Source organism: Aulostomus chinensis, chromosome 5 (genome assembly GCF_037954235.1).
Source record: "Aulostomus chinensis isolate RoL2024-O1b breed Wild chromosome 5, RoL_Achi_v1.0, whole genome shotgun sequence".
Lineage (NCBI taxonomy): Eukaryota > Metazoa > Chordata > Actinopteri > Syngnathiformes > Aulostomidae > Aulostomus > Aulostomus chinensis.
Window position 1 is genome coordinate 25,000,812 of NC_141324.1, and position 23,391 is coordinate 25,024,202.

Below are 23,391 nucleotides of genomic sequence, written 5' to 3' on the forward strand. Positions count from 1 at the left end.
AAAATTAAGTAAAACCATTTTTTTTTTTGAATGCCAATATTTTCATGTAAGGAAGCTGCCAGTGAGCTAAAACTAAAACATTACATCATTTTCATTTTGTGTGTTAATTGATATCCATGTCAAGGTTCCGCTAATCTTTGAATAATACCCAGACCTAGGTCACATGACTACAGAACTAGCATTCCAGTGATGTGGCAATTCTGCTCTATATTTACATGAATGAAACAATGTAACAGGACGACAGCCCGGGAAGCCCCAAGAAGAAGAAGGAGGTGAAGAAGAAGTTCAAACTCGAGCCTCACGAGGATCAGCTGTTCCTGGATGGAAATGAGGTGAGCAGGACTGTTCTGTTTTTTCTTGGAAAAGATCATGTTTATAAAACTCTTGTCGCTTTTCCTCAGGTGTACGTGTGGATTTACGATCCTGTCCATTTCAAGACATTTGCCATGGGACTCATCCTGGGTGAGACAGCAGCTGGAAATCCGACATCAGCTTTGCAGGGTGGTGGATCACCGGCCTCATACTCACAGTGTGTGCATGTGTTGTGTTTTTCAGTCATCGCTGTGATCGCAGCCACGTTGTTCCCTCTGTGGCCAGCAGAGATGCGCGTAGGAGTTTACTACCTAAGTGTTGCCGCCGGCTGCTTCGTGGCCAGTATACTGCTGCTCGCCGTTGGTAAGTTCAAGCCCCAGCAGGACCGTCCAGCTAAGGCTTTAGTTATAGTCAGAATTTGGTACAAAAATGGAGAACTTTGATTAATTTGTGGCTTGAGGCAAAAGGTGGGCTATCACAGATGTTCCAATACTGATTCTGAGACCTAAATTTGCATGTCGGCTGGTTAAAAATAACATTGTGTCCGCTATTTTCTTGCGTTGTTTTTGTAAATCACCAAAATGGAGCTCACATTTGGCCAAATCTGTCAGTTATTATTCTTTCCTGCTCCACAAAAGCAGTTTCCAATGGAACTTCCTGTGTAGGCTTCGGCTTCTTTAGAGCAGCTCAGAAGAACTGACCTCCAATATGAAAAAAAATCAGATTTTACTTGGAAGTAGCAGTTACATGGTGCATACTCACCCGTACAGACCTGACTTTTTTATGTCAGTATCTTAGGTATTTGTACAGACTGTTACCAGCAATTGGAAAACCTCTTATTTAGGTACTGTGTGATTGAAAACACATTTCCATTTCACTGACTGAGTTCGGTTGCCAAGCAAATGAACGTTTCTATTGATATTTTTTTTTGACATTTTATCTTAAAAGGTGTCAGTGGTCTCACTCGCAATGACGGACCTACAGAGAAATACCACCTGACCCAGTGCCTGACTTTGCAGCTGTAATGTTACACATTCAATTCACTCTGTTGCCGGAGCGTCGTTTCCAGCAGCAGCTTTTATCAAAGAACTTCATCACCTGCTCGGCACCAAACCAGTTAGTCAGAGCTGCTAAGCATGTGGAGCATCGGGTAGCGAAAGATTGAAGACCGGAAACAGGAGAACGACTGAACGAATGTTGCTGCTTTGAACAGCCAGATGTGCGACTGTTCCCTGTCAAGTTCAATACTCTCAACCTGTTTCTGCTGCCCCCAAGTGGCCAAAAAAGGAGCTATGCAGCCTTCACATGACTGCACATTTAACACTACTGCAGACTCACATTGATCTAATAAAGTACAGTGTATGTCCCTGAGGAAATAAGCTGTATTGATCACATTATGCATTGAAGTCTAATTGCATCTTGGTTATAAAAGGTTAAATGCAATGTCCTCTCAATCATGTTGTCCAGTGAGACGGTTCTGAGGACACTTAATTGATCTCAGCGGTGGTTGTTACTCTCCCCTCAGCTCGCTGCATCCTCTTCCTCATCATCTGGCTGGTGACGGGAGGGCGACATCACTTCTGGTTCCTCCCCAACCTGACGGCCGACGTGGGTTTCATCGACTCGTTCAGGCCGCTCTACACTCATGAGTACAAAGGTCCTCGAGGCAGCAGCAAGAAGGGCTCAGACAAGACAGGCGAGAAGGATGCCGCCACTGCCGCCGCTTCCGCCTCCACCAAGGCTCAGAAGTCAGACAGCGATGAAAAGTCAGACAGTGAGAAGAAGGACGGTGATGAGGAGGAGGAGGATGAAGAGGAAGAGAGCAAAGAGGCCGGTCCAGAGGAGAGTAAAGACGGGGAAGGGGAGGGAACGGGGGCAGATACAGACAGTGACCGCAGGGAGGATGAGGGCTCGCAGCACAGCAACGGAAACGACTTTGAGATGATCACCAGGGAGGAGCTGGAGCAGCACACGGAGGAGGAGGAGGAAGACGACCAGGAGACGCAAGAGAGGAAAGGAGGGAGCGGGAGTGAGACTGAACCACAGACTGCTGAAACATAAACTATCCCATCACTTCTTCGTCTCTTCCTCCTTCCCTCCCTTCCTCCTGTGATCCCAGGACCTGCTCGTCCAGCCTCTCGCAGCCTAGCGAGAGGAGGTCAGGCGCCATCTCTCGTTGTTGAGATCTTCCACTAAACCGATACGACACGGCAGAAGTCTTACGGTGGAAACGATTCCTCCTCCCCAAATATTATGTATGTTATTACGTTAAAAAAAAAAAAAAAAAACAGAAACCTGCCACTGGTGATGTTTGCCTGAGGAAGTTGTCACAAAAATCAGACCAACAAGAACCCCAGTGGAGGATTATTGTTCCGTTATTTCTTTCTTTTCTCTACTTCTCATGTCATGAACTTGCTTTCTTCTCATCTCAATATGTTTATTTATGTCCTGTCTTCGGTTTCATTGGGATATTTTGTATGCAAGATCAAATATGATCTTAAATACAGATGTAAAATTGACCAGTAGAAAGCACGCTTGTTTCTTGTCCACCTTTTTGGTTTCATCTCTGTGTTGTAGATTTGGGAGTTACTCCTTTTTTCCCCACAAGCCGCCGGGTCTTAAACCTTTTCACAGCCGACTACACCGGTGGCACACTTCACTTCCTGTTGAGTCTTGATAGCTTTCTCAGGCAGCATTTACAGCAAACGGACCGGCGTGTCTGCTTTGCCGCTAACGCCCAAACTTCTCAACTGAATGGACCAAACTGTATAGTTTACTCAAAGGAAGCTAAAAACCTTGTGGCTGGGAGAGTATTTAGAGAGGCACTTGCCATGTTTTTTTTTTTTTTTTTAATAAGTACCTCTAATTCATGTTTAATAACGCGGGACTCATCTTAAAGAGAGAACCTGGAACACAGCTGACATACTTGATTTTCTTTTATAAAAAAAATAAAGATTGCAGCGAAGCTAGACGATTACAAAAAAAAAAAGTTCACATAATGGAATCTAGTGCCAAACACACACTACTAATGTTATGCATGCTGATTTAATAACGGGAGAGAAGGAGGTTGCATTTGTTGATTCATTTTGTAACTTTGGTGTCAAAAACATCTTTAAAGAAAAAGCACAGCACAAGGTTGTTGTCACTGTTTTCAGAGTATTCACACAAGACTCACAAGGGAACCCGTCTAGTCTCGGGTCCACTCGGTGAATCCAGCCCTGGCGGTCGCAGACGCCCCAGCTAATCCTTCACATTCTTCTTCTGGCTAGACATGTTTTAGGCGCTCTTTTTAGTCCTAGTGAGGATTATATTTAAAAATAGAAATGTATCATTTATATATGAATTCTATCGATATATCAAATATATACATACATTATTAGCAGCCTAAAACTGCTCTTTTTCCCTTCTTTTATATTAGGAGGTGTAATCTTTAATATTCCCCAGTGTTTGTAATGCTCATTTGTTCTTTTCATTTTTTTATACGATCACTTGCGAAAACAAGATTGTACTCACTTAAAGGTAACATCTGGGATTAGAAAAGAGTAATTAGCTAGTTCATTTAATTTTTACATTTTCAACCATTACCTTGAATGTGTGATTTTTTTTTATTTTTTTTTTGTGCATTCAGCACTGCCACTTTTGTATTTGTCTAATTGAGAATGGTCAGTTATTAACTTGTGTTCACAGCCATTCACCTGCCGTTTCCCAACTTATTTAATGTGGCTAAATTTCACAACAGTGAAAGGCGATTTTAATTTATTCCACATTGGGTTTTTTTGTATAAAGTTGTCAGTCTGTTTTGCCTCCTAGTCTGTATGTAGTCGTTTGTCTCCTGTAGTTCCACCAAGGTTTGTAGCGCTTTGATTCCACCATGATGTTTATTTTCTAGTAATATTTCTTCTTCGTCCCCTCCAAAACGGGCAAAGTGCATCTCTGTGTTCCGAGTTGCCAGTCTCTCCATTTTGGCATTAACCATTTCACAATCCTCCCAACTGGTTTTGACTGTTGCACAGTATCGGTCTGTTATATATTGTAGTATTACTCTCTATGCTGCTGCTTCTCATCGCACATTTCTGGGGGAAATACAAAGTGAAATTGTAAAACATGTTTTATCTCTGGTCAAAAATTGTGTCCTTTGATCGCCTAGTTGTCCACATTTGGATCGATATCATTCTGAAGACTCATGCAATATTGGAGTATAATTTAATTGAAAAAAAAAATGGATGTCTGGAAATATCTGTATCTTATCATTGCAATAAAAATATAGAAAGCAGCTGAGTATTGATTACTTTCCTAACAATCTTATCCATTAAACACACCACTCAAACGTCTTTCATCTTAAGAAAAGACTGAACCGGGTCAATGCGTCTGTGTCAAACTTCCCAGGCTCAAAGATCAGAGCACAATTAGCAAGTGTTAAAACTTTATTTGTCACGCTATTTTCCTTCTGCTACAAGAATAAGACATATTGACCTTCGTGAAAATGACAACAGAGTCTCCACCTTGTGATTGCGTTCTCCCTACATTCATGCAATTAGCTGTTGGAATTAAACCTGAGCCCAAAATTTGAGGAATAACAGTGTGAACAGAAGTTCTACTAGGAAAGCTCTCGGTTGATATTAATCAGTCATTCATTACTACAAAGCAAAGCAGCGCCGAGGAATCGTAGCCCACCTGATACTAACCACAACCCTGCAGGGCAAAAGCTTTTCAGCTTAGAACCCCCAAAACGACGGTCCCCGACTCCCAACCCCAACCATCCCTGAAAGTAGCTGAAGCACACAAACACAGCCAACTTGAAAGTGATTTAGAAATGAACTTCTATTTTTATACATGTTATTGGACTATATTTATCTTTAAAAGCAATTAAGGCATTTTTAATATGTTTTGGATTTGTGGAAATCATTTTGCGACCCCTACTTTGGGAACCCCTGCAAAAGGGAGTAGTCTATGTCTTTAAACTGTCTTGCCCAAACCTGCAGATGCTGCTTCCATTACACCAACTATGACTCCGCCTCTGCCTCCTCCTACCAGTCTCCAGGCCTCCTCCAATGACTGGTCCCCTTTCTTTAGCCATACTGCTACCAAGTCACCAAGTCATCCGTAGCTGATCGTCTTATTCAGCAAGAAATATCTGAATCCATAACTGCCTCCTGAGTCTCTCTGGTAGAACAACAGAGAAATTTAGAAATGACCTCAGACACACAGATAGTGAACATAAAGGTGGACAGCAGACAATGCACATAAAGTAGCGTTAAATGTGTAACATAAAAGTCTTAAAACTCTCCTCTCAAAAATAAATACATTAAATAAAAATGAACTCAAATATTTGGGGGGATTATTATAAATCCATGTCTAGACATTTTTTTTCTCTATATATATGCCTCTTTGTATCTCTAATCCTAAACAGTTCAATGACATCATCTCGCTGATGATTAATTGCAGCAAGTGCCAAATTAAAAAGAGCATTGAAAGAATATTCATAAGGCGCTTTAGGCAGATGTTAGTCTGACTTCACAATGCAGGATTATGTTATCATGAAAGTGACACTTGTCTCAGCATGCTTCTTCCCTCCTAGCTACGGATACAACTACAGCACGTCCTATACATAGCAGCAAATACTACGCAGTATGTACTGGAATGTAATGAGATGCTCATTTGAGAGTAGTAATATCCAGTGTGCTCCTTGGGCACACTACGGAGGATTAGAGTAACACTAGTTTGGCATCACCATTTGTTCTGGCCATCAGTCCAGAATTACCATCATTAAAGTGTTGAGGAGTCTCGCTCTGATGCCCTCATGTCTCTCTCAGCTGCTGTGAACCTGATTGTGTTTCAGCCAGCAAAGCCACCCGGATTCAGTTCTCTGTGTCTGAGGAGTCAGAGACGTCCGCCAGCCTAGCTTGCCTCTTGCGTACGTTCCAGTGCAAACACTGGGCCAGGCTTTCAAACCAGTCGTACACCAGGTCATGGCAGCAGATGGAGGGCACTGGGTAGCAAGATGTCGTTATCTTGATGCTGTGGAGAAAGCCAGTGAATCCTCAAAATGGGAAAAACAGACGTGAATAACAGAACATTAAAGAAAGATGTAAACTTCTTGGGAGATTTGCTCATTTCCCATCCTCCCCAGAACCAGACAAGTGAAGACTGGCTGACTGCTTGTTAGCTTAGCTAAATCAATGGTAGTGGATGGGCAAGTTAGCATACCATCATCCTACTCACTTGGCCTCCAAAAGCCTGTAACTCCTCATCTTCTGTACATTCTGCTTTAAAAAATATCACATTTAGGTTCCAGAAGTGATCCTCTTACAATGTTGGTCATGATTAGTAACAACGGTCGCTCCTCTACTCATCAATTAACATTCTGTTTTCTTGACTGAAGATTTAAGGTGCTGCGTCGTCACTGCACCCAGTCAGGAAAGTAGCTCCGAGCATTGATCTACTGTATATATCCGAGACTAGAATCACAATATCTGGCATATTCTAATTGTTATTTCCTTGTTATACACAAAACTAGTTATATTAATGCAGACAAAGACCATTTTTGGAGGAAAGTGTATTCACCCAGTGCTATTCAATAAACTAAACCAACTATCAGTCAGCTAGTTAGTCTCAGCTCCCAAATGCGCACAGAGAGGTGGGAGGGGAGTCTATCCTCCAGTCTGGCTCCAGGGAGGACGGCAAATAACTTCTCCAAAAAGTTGTCTGCAAGAGACAGTCCTGAGATTTACCAGTCTCCGTGCTGGATCTCCTGTCTCTTCCTGCCATCAAACGACACCCAGGCAGTGTTCCTGGCATCAGGGGACAAGGTGATCTGTTTGAAGGCAAGCAATTTTCTTAAATTAACAGACAAAATAGTTTTTATGATGCAGTTTTTAATGTTTATTATAATACATAATCCCTTTTATTCATAATTAAAACATCTGATATTTGAGACCGTTATCAGCAGGTTACTCCACCAGTAATTTCACCTTCTTACTCAAATGAATATTCATCATTTTTGCTTCCTGGAATAATTCTCTGTCTTCATACCATGCCTCACCATGGTGAAATCACAGTAGTCAATGTTAAAAAAAAATCTTTCCTGCTTCCACTAGGTGATGCTACAATTAATCTGCCTCAGAGATTTAGGGAATCCTTTATCAGGTGGTGAATAAACTTTCATTTGTCATCCGGAGGTAAACACAACCCTCCCATTCTCACCATGAGCTCCACCCCAGCAGGGACCACGATGGGCCTGAAGGAGAGCGAATGTGGGCAGATGGGGGTGACCATGATGGCTGGTACATTGGGGTGGATCATGGAGGCCCCTGCTGCTGCTGCATAAGCTGTGCTGCCTGTTGGCGTGGACACAATCACACCTGAGGGAGAAAAAGACCAATGTTTTGTTTGTGTACACAAACAAATAGTTCACCATTTTATACACTGTGGCTCTTGCAGAGAGAATTCACTTTGTGGTGTAAGAAGTCAGAGGAGGAACAGGCATGCCATGACGAGGGATGGCTGCTCTTACCGTCGCCCTGCACTGATGTTATGAGACGCCCATCCAGGTACAAATCCACATTGGACAGGTAGGAGGATGGGCCTCGGTCCACAACCACTTCATTCAACACCTGAATACACGAGAAAAAAACACACATGCATCAGTCGCTGTAAGATTCTCTGATCATCCGGGAGCATCATCGTGTTTGTGACTTATAGAAGTAAAATTAGGAAGTGAAGGAGAGAAAGTAGTTTCACGACCACTTCACTACGACCATCAACCCTTTTACTTTACCACCAATTAGAGACAACATATCATCTCATTTTTGTTTTTTTACAAAAACAAATGCTCAGTAAAAACTGGAGATCTTACAGCTCTTTAACAAATGACTCAGCTTTAACAGGCAAGCTGGACTTTGTAAATACTGTAAGGATTTTTATAATTGGCCACAAGGCGGCGTTCTGTGCAAAGGAACAATAAAAGACACCGGCTGTTGTGCAGAGATGATAGAGATAAAACAAGTCGTTGCCTTGGAGTGTAATATCGAACGGCTCTATAGAGCCACTCCATTGTGTGAAATAATGCATTATCCCCATGTCTCTATACTCTGGCAGCACAGTGGGACAATCTTCAATATGCAATTTCTTTTCAAACACTGAATAAGAGACTACATGTAATCGATGTGATCAATAAAACCAATCAATCATCCAGCAGCAGACACAGGAGAGCACTATCCCACTTAACTACAAGCACAGAAAAATGCTGGTGTGCAGCATACAAATCATGCTCCTCCCTTCAGTCATTCAGCCAACAAACACTGCGGCGCTGAGCGTTGATGTCTGGCAGATGTACTGACGTCAGTTCAGCGCAGCGTAAACATCCTGCTGAACGCAGCAGACAGGAGGTCAAACTCAGGTTCTGACACCAGAACCATCCATCACTGCCTGTTAATGATGAGACCAAACACCCAGGGAAGAGAGAAGAGCCATCTACAGCTGTGTGTGTGTGTGTGTGTGTGTGTGTGTGTGTGCGCACGTGTGACTATAGCAGTGTGGCATATTGTTTAGTTACAGAGTGTGTCAGACCTCATTAAACATCCATTTGGCATCGACCGCACTGTTGACGCCATGGTTTCCATGGCAACTGGCTCAACAGAACCTCACAACATCCACTTTCTCTCCCATTTCCTCACCCAGCCACATTATTATGACTGTCGCCATGGCAACGCAGCTGACGCTTACTTGCTCAGCCACGTATATGTACGCAAGCACAACCACCACCAGGATTTGAAGGAATAAAGACGTAATGAACAAACAAGCATGCATTCCTTGCTTCTGTCGTCGTTACAGGATTTAAATTATCATCTGAAGTGTGTGCAAGAATAAATAACAAGTTCCCAATGCAATCGGGCAGCACATTTGGAGAATTTTATTCCAGGAACTGCAGAGCCACGTGAACACAAGTCAAGTACTTAACTTGAAACTATGAATTTCCTCCCAGTATCCCCGTTTGTGTTTTCATCTCATCTGAAGACCAGAGCAGATTAGGCACCCTCGTTTGACATTTAAAAATCATACCAGATGCAAATAAAAACAACTGTAACCATAATGGTTTTTCATTTTATGGTGGCATGAAAAAGGAACACATTGTTTGAAACAGGAAAGTCCACCTGAGTTATTTAAGGTCATCATCTCTAGATCATTACGCAACTGCAAATATTCACTTTAAAGAAGGCTGACATCACTTTGCCTTCATGTGAACAAATGGCTTGTAGCATCTTAGATATTGTATGATGCGTTTACGTATTGTGTGATTCAGACGTAAAAATCTCCCAGTGTTTGGCATTTTTGAAAGAAGGAAAACAGCCAACACATAAATGAGGACATAAATCTTGCCAAATCAAATACTTAAAACACTCGGTTACAAAACCTGTTTCTTTACAAGGAAGGACAAGCACTCAACATGAATTCAAGGATGTGCACAACACTCAACACTGAATCTCAAATTAAACTTCGTTGATAACAGAACTTCCCAGAGCCCCTTGACGTGTGCAGGCTCACTCACCTGGACCCTCCTTCATTTGTCCTCACCTGTAGCTGCAGCGTGACTTTGCCAGCTTCACTGTTGGTGTGTCCCTGAGGAACAACTCCGTTGTGTTCCTGCTGCTCCTGCTGCTGCTGCTGCTGCTGTTCACGGCTCTGAGGCTGCTGGCCTGTCCTCTGAAGCATGTCCTTCACCACCTTCACCTTTAAACGACTACGTAAAGTTATGGCTGCATTCCCTGCACACAAGTGATGAGGAGGCATTTCTGGAGTTGAACAAACTTCATGCACAAATTACAACAGTACAACTGGAATAATATCCAATCTTAAAAAAGGCACCCAACCTTCAAATACTTTGGCCACTTCAGTCTTGTATGACTCAAATTTGAAGGGCGTCAGGAAACCCAGTGAACCCAGATGGAACGCCATGACCGGAGGAACGCTGCCCTGCAGGAGAGAACAATTGTCTGGTCATAAAAATCTCTCTGACCTGCTCTGATGGATTCAGCTGCTGCAGCGAACCAGTAAAAAACTACAACTACGATTCTCCAACCATTTGGACTACAAGCAAATGAACCTTACTGAACCGTTCCACGTTCCCACCAACAATTCATTTTGAACCTCCGAATCATTTCTGATGCGAGAGTGGAAGCCCTTTAGTCCCCACAGTATTAGGACATTAGAATTTTTATGAATAATTCATATTGTTTGATGAAGTGATAAACACTGATATAATACTCCTCTCCTATAATGTTTCTTGTTTGTAGTACTCAAGAAAAACTGTGCTCAGGTGGTCTGAGTGTGTGGACAAGCTGGAGGTGTGATTACCTGGAAGAGAGAGGAGGCGTAGAGCAGCGTCCCATCACCACCCAGGCAGATTATCAGGTCTATGCAGTCTGAGATATCGTCATAACCTGCAGGTGGTCACAAAAACAGTTTAATACCACAATATCAATCTGTCATATTCACACAACCCCTAAGTAGAAAATGTTATATTTACATTTTACATCATTTCCACAACATTTGGAGAGAACAATAATTCATATAATCACCTTACTGTTTCCTAATCACCAGAGAGCCGATATTTATCAGCTGAGTTTTACCAATCGGACAGATTAAAATGTGTTAAAAAGAAGACCAAAGTCAGCCAATACCACTGACATGCAGATATTTCATTGTTCACCTATTTATGAATGCAGTTTAATTAAAACATTAAATCATCCCCAGACGATAGCAGATACAACATGAGCTAGCAAGCAAAATGCTTTTGCACATATCTCTCAGGGCAGCACGGTGGTGCAGTGGTCAGCACTGTCGCCTCACAGCAAGAAGGCTCGAGCCCCAGCTCGAGCACAGGATCTCTCTGTGTGGAGTCTCCATGTTCTCCCTGTTCCTGTGTGGGTTCTCTCTGGTACTCCAGCTTCCTCCCACAGTCCAAAGACATGAAGAGGGGACGAGGCTGATTGATACTCTAAATTGACCGTAGGTGTGACTGTGAGTGTGAATGGTTGTCTGTCTCTATGTGTTGGCCCTGTGATGGACTGGCGACCCGTCCAGGGTGAACCCCGCCTCTCGCCTGTAGCCGCTGGGATAGGCTCCAGCCCACACTTAACAGGGTAAGTGGTAGAAAATGGATGGATGGACATATCTCTCTGTAGAAATCATATATCGGGCCAATGACGCAATGATGTAAAAAATAAAAAATGAGTTGCTGATCAGTTTTTCCTCGATCCAAACAGCAAGTACTTTAACAACCAAAACATTCTCACAAAGGACGATTGAAGCAAGGCAGCAGGAGCAAAAAATACAACTGTAACTTTTCTACAGTCTAAAATGAATTCTCTTGATCCTAAGAGCATTTATTAAACATGTTTTCAACATTTTTGTGAGTGCTGGAGTTAATAAAAGATCATTGTCCATTCATGACTGGTTTGTTTTGGATCATGACCCCCTCTCTGGAACCAGGGGAGTGAGTGTGTCATCTCACCCTCTCTGAAGGTGCAGAGTTGATTTCGGATGGAGCCAAAAGCCTCGTCCTTGGAGAGTGTATCATCATCTGCAACCCTGCGTTCCACGTACACCATCATCTGCTTCTCCTGGAACACGAGACACGCTTTAGTGACGACAGCCAAAACACACATTCCACTAAGTTCTCTGTCCAAACTGAAGTGGAGCATGTCGGCATGTGTAAAGAATGCAAATACAAGGGTTTGCTGGCCAATACAGACTCGTCCCTATTACAAAAAGATCTATTTGTTTTGGAAATGTGGCAGACTAACTTTTGCCAACATATCTGGACAGTTTTTTAGGATTCTTAGACTTGTTGCACTTTAGTTCCCCTAGAGTTTCATTGTATATTCTGGGCAAAACTAAAATAACTTGGGAAGGTTCTTCATTTAAAGCAAAATGACGTCTGCAAACTTAAAGTCACTCCACTGATAGGACTAAAAATGTAACAAAAATGAGAAATACGGGAGAATAATGATTTGTCTATTGCCCCTTTTAGCCTGACCAAGTCAAACCATGCGAGTTGTGCCCAGTCATGCCCAAGATCAAGACATTTCCTGGGGCAGCCCGAGGTGCGTCCGACCTGCCTCCGAGCAGGATGCGGCGATGCCCTGTCCAGTGTAGTGACGATCCCTCTCGTACTCATCTCATGTTAGTGCAGGAAACCAGAAGGAAACGGAATTTATGTGAGTTGAAGTGTTTAATTTAGCACCGTGCCATTGTTTGTATAGTCAGATGTCTGCTCTGCTCTTTTACAGTTTACCGTTTCTTCTCTTGTTACTGCCGATAACCTGATACACAACATACGTCCTTTCTGAACAGAGTTAACATGGACCTGGTACACTTATTTTAAAAAAAAAAAAAAAAGTTTCCTGTTGCCACACCTGCCCCAAAATTCGCTAAATTCTTTCTCTGCCAATTGTGTACCCATCCAACATGTTGTGTTGGTGAAAATCAGCTACACAGTTCCTGTGTAATCCTGCTGTGTCTAAGATGGACTGTCACAGGACAATAACAGGAACATTTTATTGTGAAGAATTCATAGGAAACTTAATGTATTTATCTGACATTTTACAGCTGCTCATTTGATCCTGAGTCTCAGCTGTGGATCAGCCCACTGCTGTATGACCTCACCCATCGAAGACACACTGCCAAACAGACAATACAGATGTAAATCTCCGGGCTGATGCACCAAGTCAAACCAGGTCAACCAACATGTACAACGAAAAGGCAGATAAAGCATCTGCAGTGATGCTGTAAAAAGCTTGTAAATTGATATTCTACTGCATATAACGCATGCAATAATTCACAACTCCATACCTCCACTAGAAACCTGCAGAGTTCTTTGAAAGGCTCAACAAGGCTCTCATCTCTGATTTTCCTGATGACAAGTACATTAACTGGAGGTTTATTCCAGGTGAGCCGCTGGCTGGCCGGGTCTTGGATGTGCCTGGGACACGGACAACACACACATGCACACAAGTGAGTCAATAAACATATAAATGCGCAAACACACACAACACTTACCTGTAAATAGGAAGTTACAAAGACAGAAACAGACTGAATCAATCTTACAAGATACTTTCAAGCAACTCTTTTATAATCTGAATGCTATGAGACGTTGGTTCATTCATTAACATTATGACACACTGATGTAACGTTTGTGGGTGTGAAGTCGCAGCAAATCTCCAACATCAGAAGGTAACTTTTACCGGTTCTCTCTTTCCTCCTTTGAGTGGTGGATGACAGGCATTGTGTAGTTAAACTCCTAAGTTATTTCTGGTCAAGTCCAAAGACACTGAGCCAAAGCTGAAAGTATCTACAGTCTTTTTTGTGAACCGTCCCGTTTCATGTAACATCAAACCAGTCTAACTTTATCTTATCTAACACAGTTGCGAAAGGTTTTCTGTGTCAATGTCCAAACAAACAGAGTCACATCATATAAACTAGGTTAGACTCACTCAGCACCCACATGCTTACATGACTGAAGTCGGGTTGGGAAGAATACAGGCTTTGGGTCCGAAGTGTGTGGCTTGATACGGTCCATGTAGAAAGTGCGCTCTCCTGTGAGGAGGAGGGGGAAGAGGAGGAGGAGGAGGAGGAGGAGAAGGAGAAGGAGAAGTCAAGACACCATCAGCTCATGTCCAAGGCAGCAGAGTTGTGCCAGTGGCATGACCGACCAGCTGGCAACCTGCAGAGCAAACCTCTTAGGTGAACTTTCCGCTGTGTCGCTCATCGAACCAGAGGGTTCCAAGTGCTCGTGTTGGCCTGGTAACGTCCGTCGTCCGATGTCCCAGAGCAGCTGTTCATGACCATCCCCCCGCCTCTGCGACCTCTTTCCCTCCCGCCGTCTCCTTGGTGACCTGGATGGGTGCTCCCTGTGCTTGGAGGGCCTTGCTGACTCGGACAGCTGACCCAGGCGGCCTAAGGGTCGTGCCATGCCTCTGTCTGGCACTGCTGGTGACCCTGGTGATGGACTGGTCCCTGAATTCTCCATTCTGCAGGGAACCAATGCAGAATCCTATGTTAAAGACATTTATCCAATTCAAAGGAAGGACTCAAGTCTTTGAGATGATTCTGTGGGTGAAAATACATCAGATGTCAAAAATACCCTGTTTAAAGATTACTTACGCTTCTGACTCTTGAGCTTGGAAACTAGTTAAGGTAATTTGACCTGCATCAACAGCTCTGACAACCAAAACACCTGATCAACAACATCAACATCTCCTTTCCCCACTGAACATTTCCTTTTTCAGATATCTTTGATGTGGAGTTGTAATGGAGAGTAATGAAACCCCAATCATTTCACCTAATTACTTTGGAAACATCGTGATTGGCCTCGTCTGACTCAGTCCAAACAGTGTTCCCAAACAGCTGAAATGGTTTTATTGCTCGTTAACCAGAGGCTCTTTCCATCACAAAACAAGAGCATCATTGTAAAATGGAAACTAAAACAATAAAAAGGTTCTGTCCTGATTTTCTTATTCTCATAATCATTGAACGCTATATAGTAGTATGAAGAAGGAAAAAGCCCATCACTTTTATTATCACAGGATTTTTCATCACCAAAAATATAAATGTTTACATTTTTATTCTAATAATGCATTAAAAGATGCATACAATTCAGCCAAACAGGTGTTAGCAAGGATTTAAATAACACATTTAAAAACTCTGGTTGGTATTAATTGTAATCAACTCAATTGTGGGCATATGTCAGATCTCTGGAAGAGATGTAACTTTATTTTTGGTAAGACTTAGTTAAGGTTCTCTGTGTTTAGGAGAAAAGTTCATCAAAATGTTGCCAGATCAATTTTGGACACACAGTTTTCCACTTCTATTAATCATCCCAGAGGCATATTAAAATAATAAAGTTTTCATTATTAGAAGACATCTAGTGGAATATATTTTTTGTTTCGAAAGTAAATGTTTTGGAATTGACATCCTCAATGTCATTGGTTTTCAATGTTTCTTTTCCTTCTTAACAGCTTAAGTAGCCAAATACTTCTGACATTAAGGTCAAAATCCTAGTCTTCCCTGGTTCAACAGCGAACTTTGTCCCAGCCCGTGACACAACAAGCCGTTATATATAATATAAACACGCTACTTGTCACGATACACATCTGACACAGACAAAAACTGGAGGTTAGTTCACCGAACGACCCAAAATCGATCATTTGTTGACAGCTAACGTTACCTAACAGTAGCTAGCTAGCTAAAAGGTCTAAACGGGACAAAAAAAAAACAAGCCTTACTGTGTCAGAGGTTGGAAAAAAAACACATAATGATACTAGCTCGTCAATAATGGAGAGTTTGAACCTTAGCGGGTGTTTTTACTGCCACACACCACCGTCTACATGGAAAAGAATAACTATTACACTTCTGTCAAAACGGGACCGTAAGCTCGAGCAGGTGCCGCGGTGTAAGTTCAAGCGCATCACAACTGCGCTGACACTTACGCAGGACTGATGTTATTCTGAAGAAACAGCGCTAAATCTTCGCCTGCTGGTCAGATTCAGAATAACAACTACGGAGGCTGGAAACCTCTGACATTCGTCTTTCTCTGTTTGAGTTTAGAGCGAAAACACGATCGGATTTACATATAAGACAAGCCCTAATTATTATTATTATTATTATTATTATTATTATTATTATTATTATTATTATTATTATTATTATTATTATTATTGTTGTTGTTGTTGTTGTTGTTGTTGTTGTTGTTGTTGTTGTCAGTTGTAGTAGCAGTAGTACTAGTCATAGCATGTGAAGGGCAGTATGGCTCGGAGGTAGAGTGGCCGTCGAGCAATCAGCAGGTTGTTGGTTCGATCCTCACTTACTCCGCGACCATATTGAAGTGTCTTTGAGCAAGGTACTGAACCCCTGATGGGTCCTGTGATTGACTGGTGACCTGTCCAGGGTGAACCCTGCCTCTCGCCCAATGTCAGCTGGCATTAGTTATACTTAACTTATTAATAACAATAGCAATTCTAGCTAGGATCTCAGGGGGAGCCCTTTTTAGCACAAGTATGTATATCAGCTTTATTTGACTGACTCATTGCTTCATTAATATCAAACAGAATTTTCTGCCAAATTTCAACAGTTTTGTGTTTGTCTTTTCGACGCTGGTTCGAAGTGGGCAGGAATCTGGAAAAAAAAGTATTTCTCTTGGCTTTTGTTATGGGTCTAAAATCAAAAGGTGGTGACAGTTTTGAGGTTTTGTTTGCCTTATTTGCGTGATCCACACCCACTCTGTTGCTTATTTGGTCATATGGTGCACGGTAATGTTTGTTTCACTCATTTCTCCTGGATGAGAGTGACATTTTTGCAGTTGTGCTGTGTGTGTGTGTGTGTGTGTGTGTGTGTGTGTGTGTGTGTGTGTGTTTGTTGGGGGGGTGTTAATGTTTCCATGGTTATGATCAATATGATTGATGTAACCCTGACCCTTGCTGCCAACACATGCGTTGATTTCACTACATGTGATGAGCACATGTTGGTTTATGGCTGGATCAATCGGCACTGTCCTGTCGTGGTGGAGCCTTGTCTGGATCGTCCCTGGACACGTTCTCTGTGGTTTCAAACTGTCCTACGTCTTTCACTTGTCAAATTCACACCTGTCGTAGAGGACGTGCCTCATCTCCAGATGCACTGATAAGGCAATACATGTCCTGCTGGATGCCATGGTGCTGCTTCTCTTGGCTCTGAGCTGAGCAACATGTTGTGTTTGGCTGCTGTAGCTCCTAATAGTTCTTTAATTATCCTGACCAAATTAACACCTGCTCAGGGGAAGGGCAGTCTATCTCAGTCTCTGTGTATCTCTAAACCCAAGGGCCTACTTCCTGTTCTCCCTGGCTTTGTTTCCCAGATACCTTTGGGAACATCTGCACACCTGGGCCTGAGCGATACGTACCTGGCTCTGCTTCATTCTGAAAGTCTTTCTATATAGTTGGTCCAGCTTTACAACCAGCTCAGGGCTCAGTTCCAGCTCTTCTCAGTAACTTTTGTGCTTCATTTGTGTCTGATGTGTTTAGTAGAGTAACGAATCTTCATTATAAACAGGGGCAGATGCTTATTTTGAATCACTCCTGCTCATTAAATCGCAAAAATTCAGGATGAAAAATATGTTGCAACAAATTTTTAACTCAAACATTCAATCATGTTTGAGTTCACATTTTCAAAAAATGGCAGTGTCCTGCTATTTTGGGGAAAAGTTAGCAATTGTATGATTTATTGACAATGAAAAAAGAACAAACATTGCCAACTCTCATGCATTCAAGTTTCACGCCCTGTTGCAAATTTAAGGATCTGAGACTTGCCTGAGTCAACCTGGAATTCAAAACTTGAGACGGACAAAGGGGTGTGTCTTTTTCGGTAAAGTATTTGTATTTCCCTACATTTGCAAGAAAAGAGCTAAAAAACAAAACAAATAACTTCTTAGGTTACATGCAAATCACTCAAAAGCACATCGAAGCACTCTTATGTGGAATTTTCCACGCCTTTGAGGACATTTTTTTAGAAGCTTCTCAAAGTAAATCGAAAAGGTTTTTAGCAGTCGACCTGAACCACATATTCTCTAATATACAGATATTTGTAAAGCAACTATCAATAACTTTTCCAAAATTTTCTGGCTTTATGTATTTTCCAAACCTTTTTTAATCTTGTTTTTGAATTCTGTCACTCCAGCTTTTTCGTGACCTTGTATATCAGCTATGTGACACTACGTGCGTCGCTGCGTCCTCTCTTTCATGCTGAAATGAAAACCGCGTCGGTGGCTGCCGCGACTTGATGAACGGGTATCCTGAGTAAACGTGTGAATGTTGAGCCGACCTGAAGAAAAGGGAATAGACAACACTGGCTTGACACTACAGAACTTTACTTGAATTTGATCCAAGTTCATTGTCTATACAGGGTATATTTACAAGATCTGAAATCAGGGAAGGGCAAAAACAGAAAAAAACAAACACTAGATAGAACTGAGGTATTAGCTAAAAGCATTTACAGGTTAATAATGATGATTAACAATTAGAGATGCAGTGTCTTCTGCTTAAAAAACATCTTTTTATATCACAACATGAGGTAGGAGAACAGTGTCTCGATTCATGCAAGAACAAAAATCTCATCACATTGTAGTATTGGCAACGTAGTATGCAATGGTCATACACAGACACTGCGTTTTATTTTTCAGAACAGCATTGAGGGGGAAAAACATCATTTCTTCTTAGCAAAGCCATGAATATATTTTTTCTGTCATCTTCCTAACAAGATGTGTATAAATGAAAACATCATGTACCTATTCTTAGTAACCAGTGATCATGTGATCAATCCTACATCTCCCACTCTGGCATAGAATAATTACTGGATGAAAAGTATACACCCAACTACAAAGCATACAATCCAAAGGTCAACTTAGATTTCTTATATTTTATATATATATATATATATATATATATATATATATATATATATATATATATATATATATATATATATATATATATATATATAATTTTTATATATTTATAACTTTTTTTTTTTTACTAGTTTTCTTCATGGAGCAAGGAAGCAGCGGGTATGTAAATCCAAATGTGGTAAAGCCCTGCTCCTTTCACATTACTTTAGTAAATTGGGCAAACTTCATCACCTGTAAAAATTCTGTACAAAGCATATTCCAAGTTCTCATAACACTGCAAAATGCAAAAAAGGCCCAGCACACCATGTCATAAGGGATTTCCCTTCATCATTTAGTCCTTTTTTTTCCCCCCCAATTACGGTGTAAAACTAAATAACCTAAACAGCGGCCCCTTGTGTATAAAATTCAAATTACACAGAACGAACGGACAAATAAAGGATGCCATTAGAAATCCCCTCATGTAGAACCATGTTGATTTTGTAAGTTCTTGCTCTGCTGAAGAGGTAATTAAGTCAATAAAAAAACTAATACTGATTATTAATTCAGTGGTGTCAAAATATACAGACTTCTGACAAAGATAAATGATCTCAAATCAGAAAACAATAGCTGTACATCCAGAGCTACATGTTCTTCTCGTTCCCTTTTCATAGCTGCTGTGCTTCAGTCAGATGTGGGGGGGGGCCACACACACACACACGCACGCACACACACACACACACAAATCATTTCCAAATCACATTAGGCTACATATTAAGTTTTGACTCTGACTTCATATTTAGCCAATGTCTGAACCAATAATGATAGAAAACTTGCACATGTTCAATGTTCATGCATATGAGCCATCTCAATATTTTGTGTGGGGAAACTTTTTTTTCTTTTCTTTTTAACAATGAGTGGCCTGGTGACACAAACATAAGGGGCAGCAAAACATGCAAAAAAAAAAATTTCTTCTTTTTTTTTTCCCAAAATGCAATTTCTTAAACAGATGTTCACTATCAATTTTGTTGAGGGGAGTGCGTTTAACAAAGAGAGGAAATCTCTGTACATCACATGTTAAACAGTCAAGATGAAATCCACAAAAAAAATGCATCTTTTGAAAAAGGGGGGGAAGTGTTTAACAAAGTATTATATTCTTTCTTTTTTTGCCTCAATCCTGCATCTCGTTTCAGTAAATAATGCGTTTCACTCCCCCACATCAACTCAACAAGATAGATTTTTTTTAAAAAAGAAGAAAACATTTATGCCGTGTGAAGGCTTATTTCTGGTCCGATTTATATAACCTTTTGAAGATTATTCATATAAGAACAGTTAATATATTAATGACTACTGTATTTACAAAGTGAATATAAATCTTTAGTTAATATGTTAAATATTTTTCTTTCATAATTTCAATAAAGGTTTAAATGGAACAACAGTAGAGTTTACATTTGCGGCATGATTTTGGATTTTACCGTCTTGCACCTGCTTTTATGACTTGACAAAACCCAAGTGTCGTCTGCCTGCTCGTCGTTAAGGTCTCTTATTGTAAAGGGAAGCTGTGTAAGAAAATCTGCATTAAACAAGATGGAGCACAGTGGAATGTCTATCAATTTGCATTTTTAGCAGATGCATAAAAGAAAGCTCAGAGTTTAGCCAAGGCCGACCCCCTTCTCTTTTAAACCATTATTTACACACGCACACACGCAAGCACACACACTCTCTTATAGGGATCTCCTTAGAGGCAATAAAAAGCACTTTTGCCTGGCGATTGACACATTAAAAGTTCTGTCTTCCTCTGGCAGGACGTCTGTTCGCTCTCCTGGCATCCACAAACATTGCACACCCCCAGCTGATGTGGTGCTGGAGATGGATGAACGGGGATGTGTGAGACCGGGTGGGAGGGAGATTGTTGAGCAATGGGGGATCCTGTACAGTCTCACCCGAGGGCAAGCAGAGGCCCCCCAGACAACAACAGCTGCCCTCATTCTGATGGCACAAAACACAAAAAGAAAGCTCTCTGTACCCCTGGCGTCCGGGCCACCCAGTATGAGAGTGCACTGGTCCCCTGAACGCTCCCCTAAAACCTCGCCTTCTCGCTTCCTCTTCATGCCTGCCTGCCTGCCTGCCTGGTGCTGTTTGTTCAGCCAGGCAGAATAACGGGAAGCAGGGGCCAGACCTGAGGCCCAAACCTCCCTGGACTAACTGCTTTCACCTGCGACCCACATTCTTAAATGACACTCTCACAAACAGCGTGGGTATAAAACCGTCTGCTAACAATGAAGTCAAATGATACAAAAAAAAAGAAAAAAAAAAAAAAGACATACTGGGGCTTTGATCATCTGCTGGGAACGCTGGGGCCATTGTTCTGCACTGACACACTCCAGTGTGTGCGGGCATGCATTATAGTAACTCAGTACAGCTACTGCACAATTAAAGTCTGCCTCTCGTCTTCTTAGAAAAGCTACACTGGCTCAACCATCCCCCGTGTCCAGACACATTCCTTTCCCAGAGGCTTCACAGGGGGAGTACAGCGCGTTAAGTGCATAACACTGCTTTTGAGCTTCTTCGTTCCACAGTGTTTCCTGTCTAGCCCAATGTGGGTGAATACCACAGTGTTAAGGAGTTTCCCAGCAGAGGGCAACTGCATGAGCCTACAGTGGTGGAAGGTGTGGGTTGAGGCTATGCAGGGGCAGCCAAACCAGTCTATGGCAGAAGAGTTCAGGTGCAGCCCAGCGGAGTGGAGGGGATAGGCATGTGTAATTGGAGGGGCAGCTAGCTACTTTGAGGAAGGGGGGGGGGGGGGTGTCACACTCAAAACACTCATCTCAGGTTCAGCATCACTATTGGCATATTTTCATGAGGTTTTATGACATTGGCAGAATGTCTTTTTTTTGTACAGTAAAGGTCTTTCTCCTCCGTATAGATTAAATAGTTTAATATTGTAGACTTTTCCCTCTCTGTATTTCATAAGGAGCAAAATAAAAGGACCATTTTATTCAACTGTATAGAATGTCCATGCAGTTTCCTGCATTAGCTGGTACTTGAGCATTTGGGTTGACAGTACAGAAAGATGCCAGTGTGTGTTGGTGGGCGTCAGCTGTTGTCCCAGGTAGTAGCGTGAAAGTGCCGTCCTCGTGGAGCTGAGTCTGTGTGTCTAACCTGAAGTCCTTTGCTCCATAGTCCAGAGACAGCACGAAAGAATGCAGGAGGTGGGTGATGAATGAAATAGTGATGCGTCAAATCGGCCTCTACTCAACCAAACTCCTGTCTGTGAAGCAGCTGTTTTGTTCAGTAAAACCTATAAATTAATTCAAACATACATGCCCAAAAAAAGTCTTTAAATACTGTTTGGAGATAGGAGAGGGGAGGAAAAGAAAGAATAAAAAAAACTGAAAAGTTTTAAGTGATGTTAAATTATACAAAAAAAAAATCAGTCCTACACTAAAATAAAAAGGATAACAGGGGAGATGCACAACTTAAAAGAGCCTGAGGAGACATGAAGTTCCTTCTTGCTTCAAGCTGATTTGTTTCTGTCTGTAGAGTTGGCAGGTGATGAGGAGAGGAATGAGGGAGGAAGGGAGGCGCCTGGGGGGTGGGGGGGTGGCAGTTACTTCTGGCCAGCCACTGGGGCCTCTGAGATGGAGGAAGGGGAGAGGGTGGGAGGGGACTGGGAGTTTGGGGGTCCTGTGGAAGGGGTGAGAGGAGGAGAGGGGCTGCCTCCCACTGTGCCAGACTGGGCCATCTGCTGCTTGAGCTGGGTGATTGTGCGCTCCAGTTTCTCCCGCGCCTCTCGCTCTCTGCGCAGCTCCTCCTGCAGCTCCTGCCTGTCTGCCTCCGCCCGCTCCAGCCTCTGACGCAGCTCTGTCAACTGGGGACGAGACATAGAGAGGGAGAGACATGAGGTCAACATGTGCGTGCGTCACCTTAGAAGACATTTAGTCTGAAACATTTCTCACATTTGAAGAACATCTGTCATCAATCACAGTGCAAAGTTCTGGATGTCTGCACAGATCACGTGAAAAGGGATTGTACAGGGTCACACAACACAAGACTAAGTTTTCAGAAAATGTCTGCAACTTGGATGTTTTTCATGAAACCAAGAAAACAAGTTAAGATATGTACAAAAAAAACAGAAGCTATAATGAAATAAGCCAGAAGTGTGTTGCACCTCTGTGACAGCAAAACATGTTTAGAGTAATTGATGAATTTTTATACTCAATCTAAAAATGAAAGCACTCAGCTACTTGATTTTTAATGTAATTTCTGCGCAAAATTTCTCCACACACTGTCTGGTGTGCAGCCGGCATTAGTCTCATAACCACGCACACATCCCTTCTGTCCGCTGGCAGAGTGCCAGAGTTTGATGCAATGGGGAGTGGGGCAGGAGGAGTGGAAGCTTCAATAACAGGCAGGAGGGGGACACTGCATCCCTGAGCACTGGCCAATGTAACGGAAGCAATCTCAGGATTAAGTCTGGTGGAACCGCAAACAAAGGCTCTGAGCGTGCATGCGCGCGTGCGTGTGTGTGTGCGTGTTTTAAACCATCATGGAACATTTTGAGAGTTGAGGACACCTTCAAATGGCAGTTTGAGGATTAAGGTTGCATTTTAAGGTGAAGGTTAGGATGAAGGTGCTGACTATTTGATCTCAATAGTGTGCAACGT

The 23,391-nt window shown here is 42.2% G+C and overlaps 3 protein-coding genes across 6 annotated transcripts in view; 1 reads left to right on the plus strand and 2 right to left on the minus strand.

The window, feature by feature from the left end:
- The window catches only part of sec62 (SEC62 homolog, preprotein translocation factor), a 10,105-nt gene extending 5,524 nt beyond the window's left edge, over positions 1-4,581 (plus strand). The window contains exons 5-8 of the mRNA XM_086204146.1: positions 237-332; positions 402-462; positions 556-675; positions 1,838-4,581. Coding sequence (XP_086060272.1) covers positions 237-332; positions 402-462; positions 556-675; positions 1,838-2,373 — 813 coding nt within the window. The 3' untranslated portion in view covers positions 2,374-4,581. The remainder of the gene's footprint in view (positions 1-236; positions 333-401; positions 463-555; positions 676-1,837) is intronic.
- On the minus strand, positions 3,135-15,768 carry nadkb (NAD kinase b). 3 transcript variants are annotated; one of them, XR_015115880.1, is made up of 13 exons: positions 15,597-15,768; positions 14,049-14,342; positions 13,825-13,908; positions 13,165-13,294; positions 11,825-11,933; positions 10,666-10,751; positions 10,182-10,284; positions 9,886-10,076; positions 7,826-7,925; positions 7,516-7,673; positions 7,044-7,126; positions 6,074-6,330; positions 3,135-5,475 (listed from the first exon to the last, which is right to left on the minus strand). XR_015115880.1 is itself a non-coding variant. In XM_086204144.1 (12 exons), exons 2-12 carry the CDS (start codon positions 14,339-14,341, stop codon positions 6,171-6,173), a joined length of 1,497 nt encoding a protein of 498 aa, XP_086060270.1. In that variant the 5' UTR covers position 14,342; positions 15,597-15,768; the 3' UTR covers positions 3,135-6,170. The 3 variants fall into 3 exon arrangements, 2 of the variants coding, with proteins under 2 accessions (XP_086060270.1, XP_086060271.1); XM_086204144.1 differs by having other exon boundaries at positions 3,135-6,330; XM_086204145.1 differs by lacking the exon at positions 15,597-15,768 and having other exon boundaries at positions 3,135-6,330; positions 14,049-14,766.
- A 2,344-nt stretch (positions 15,769-18,112) lies between these two features.
- skila (SKI-like proto-oncogene a) overlaps positions 18,113-23,391 on the minus strand; it is a 33,287-nt gene continuing 28,008 nt past the window's right edge. For both annotated transcript variants that reach the window (XM_086204156.1, XM_086204157.1), the window contains exon 8: positions 18,113-22,595. In XM_086204156.1, the coding sequence (XP_086060282.1) occupies positions 22,335-22,595 (261 nt within the window). In that variant the 3' untranslated portion in view covers positions 18,113-22,334. The remainder of the gene's footprint in view (positions 22,596-23,391) is intronic.

Excerpts from the sequence above, each read along its gene's own strand:
- nadkb (XM_086204144.1), bottom strand. The coding sequence starts at position 14,341 with ATGGAGAATTCAGGGACCAGTCCATCACCAGGGTCACCAGCAGTGCCA. Across the intron at positions 7,926-9,885 it reads AAGTCACGCTGCAGCTACAG|GTGTTGAATGAAGTGGTTGT; the intron begins GTGAGGACAAAT and ends TCGTGTATTCAG. Across the intron at positions 6,331-7,043 it reads GAGATCCAGCACGGAGACTG|CATCAAGATAACGACATCTT; the intron begins GTAAATCTCAGG and ends CTTTCTCCACAG.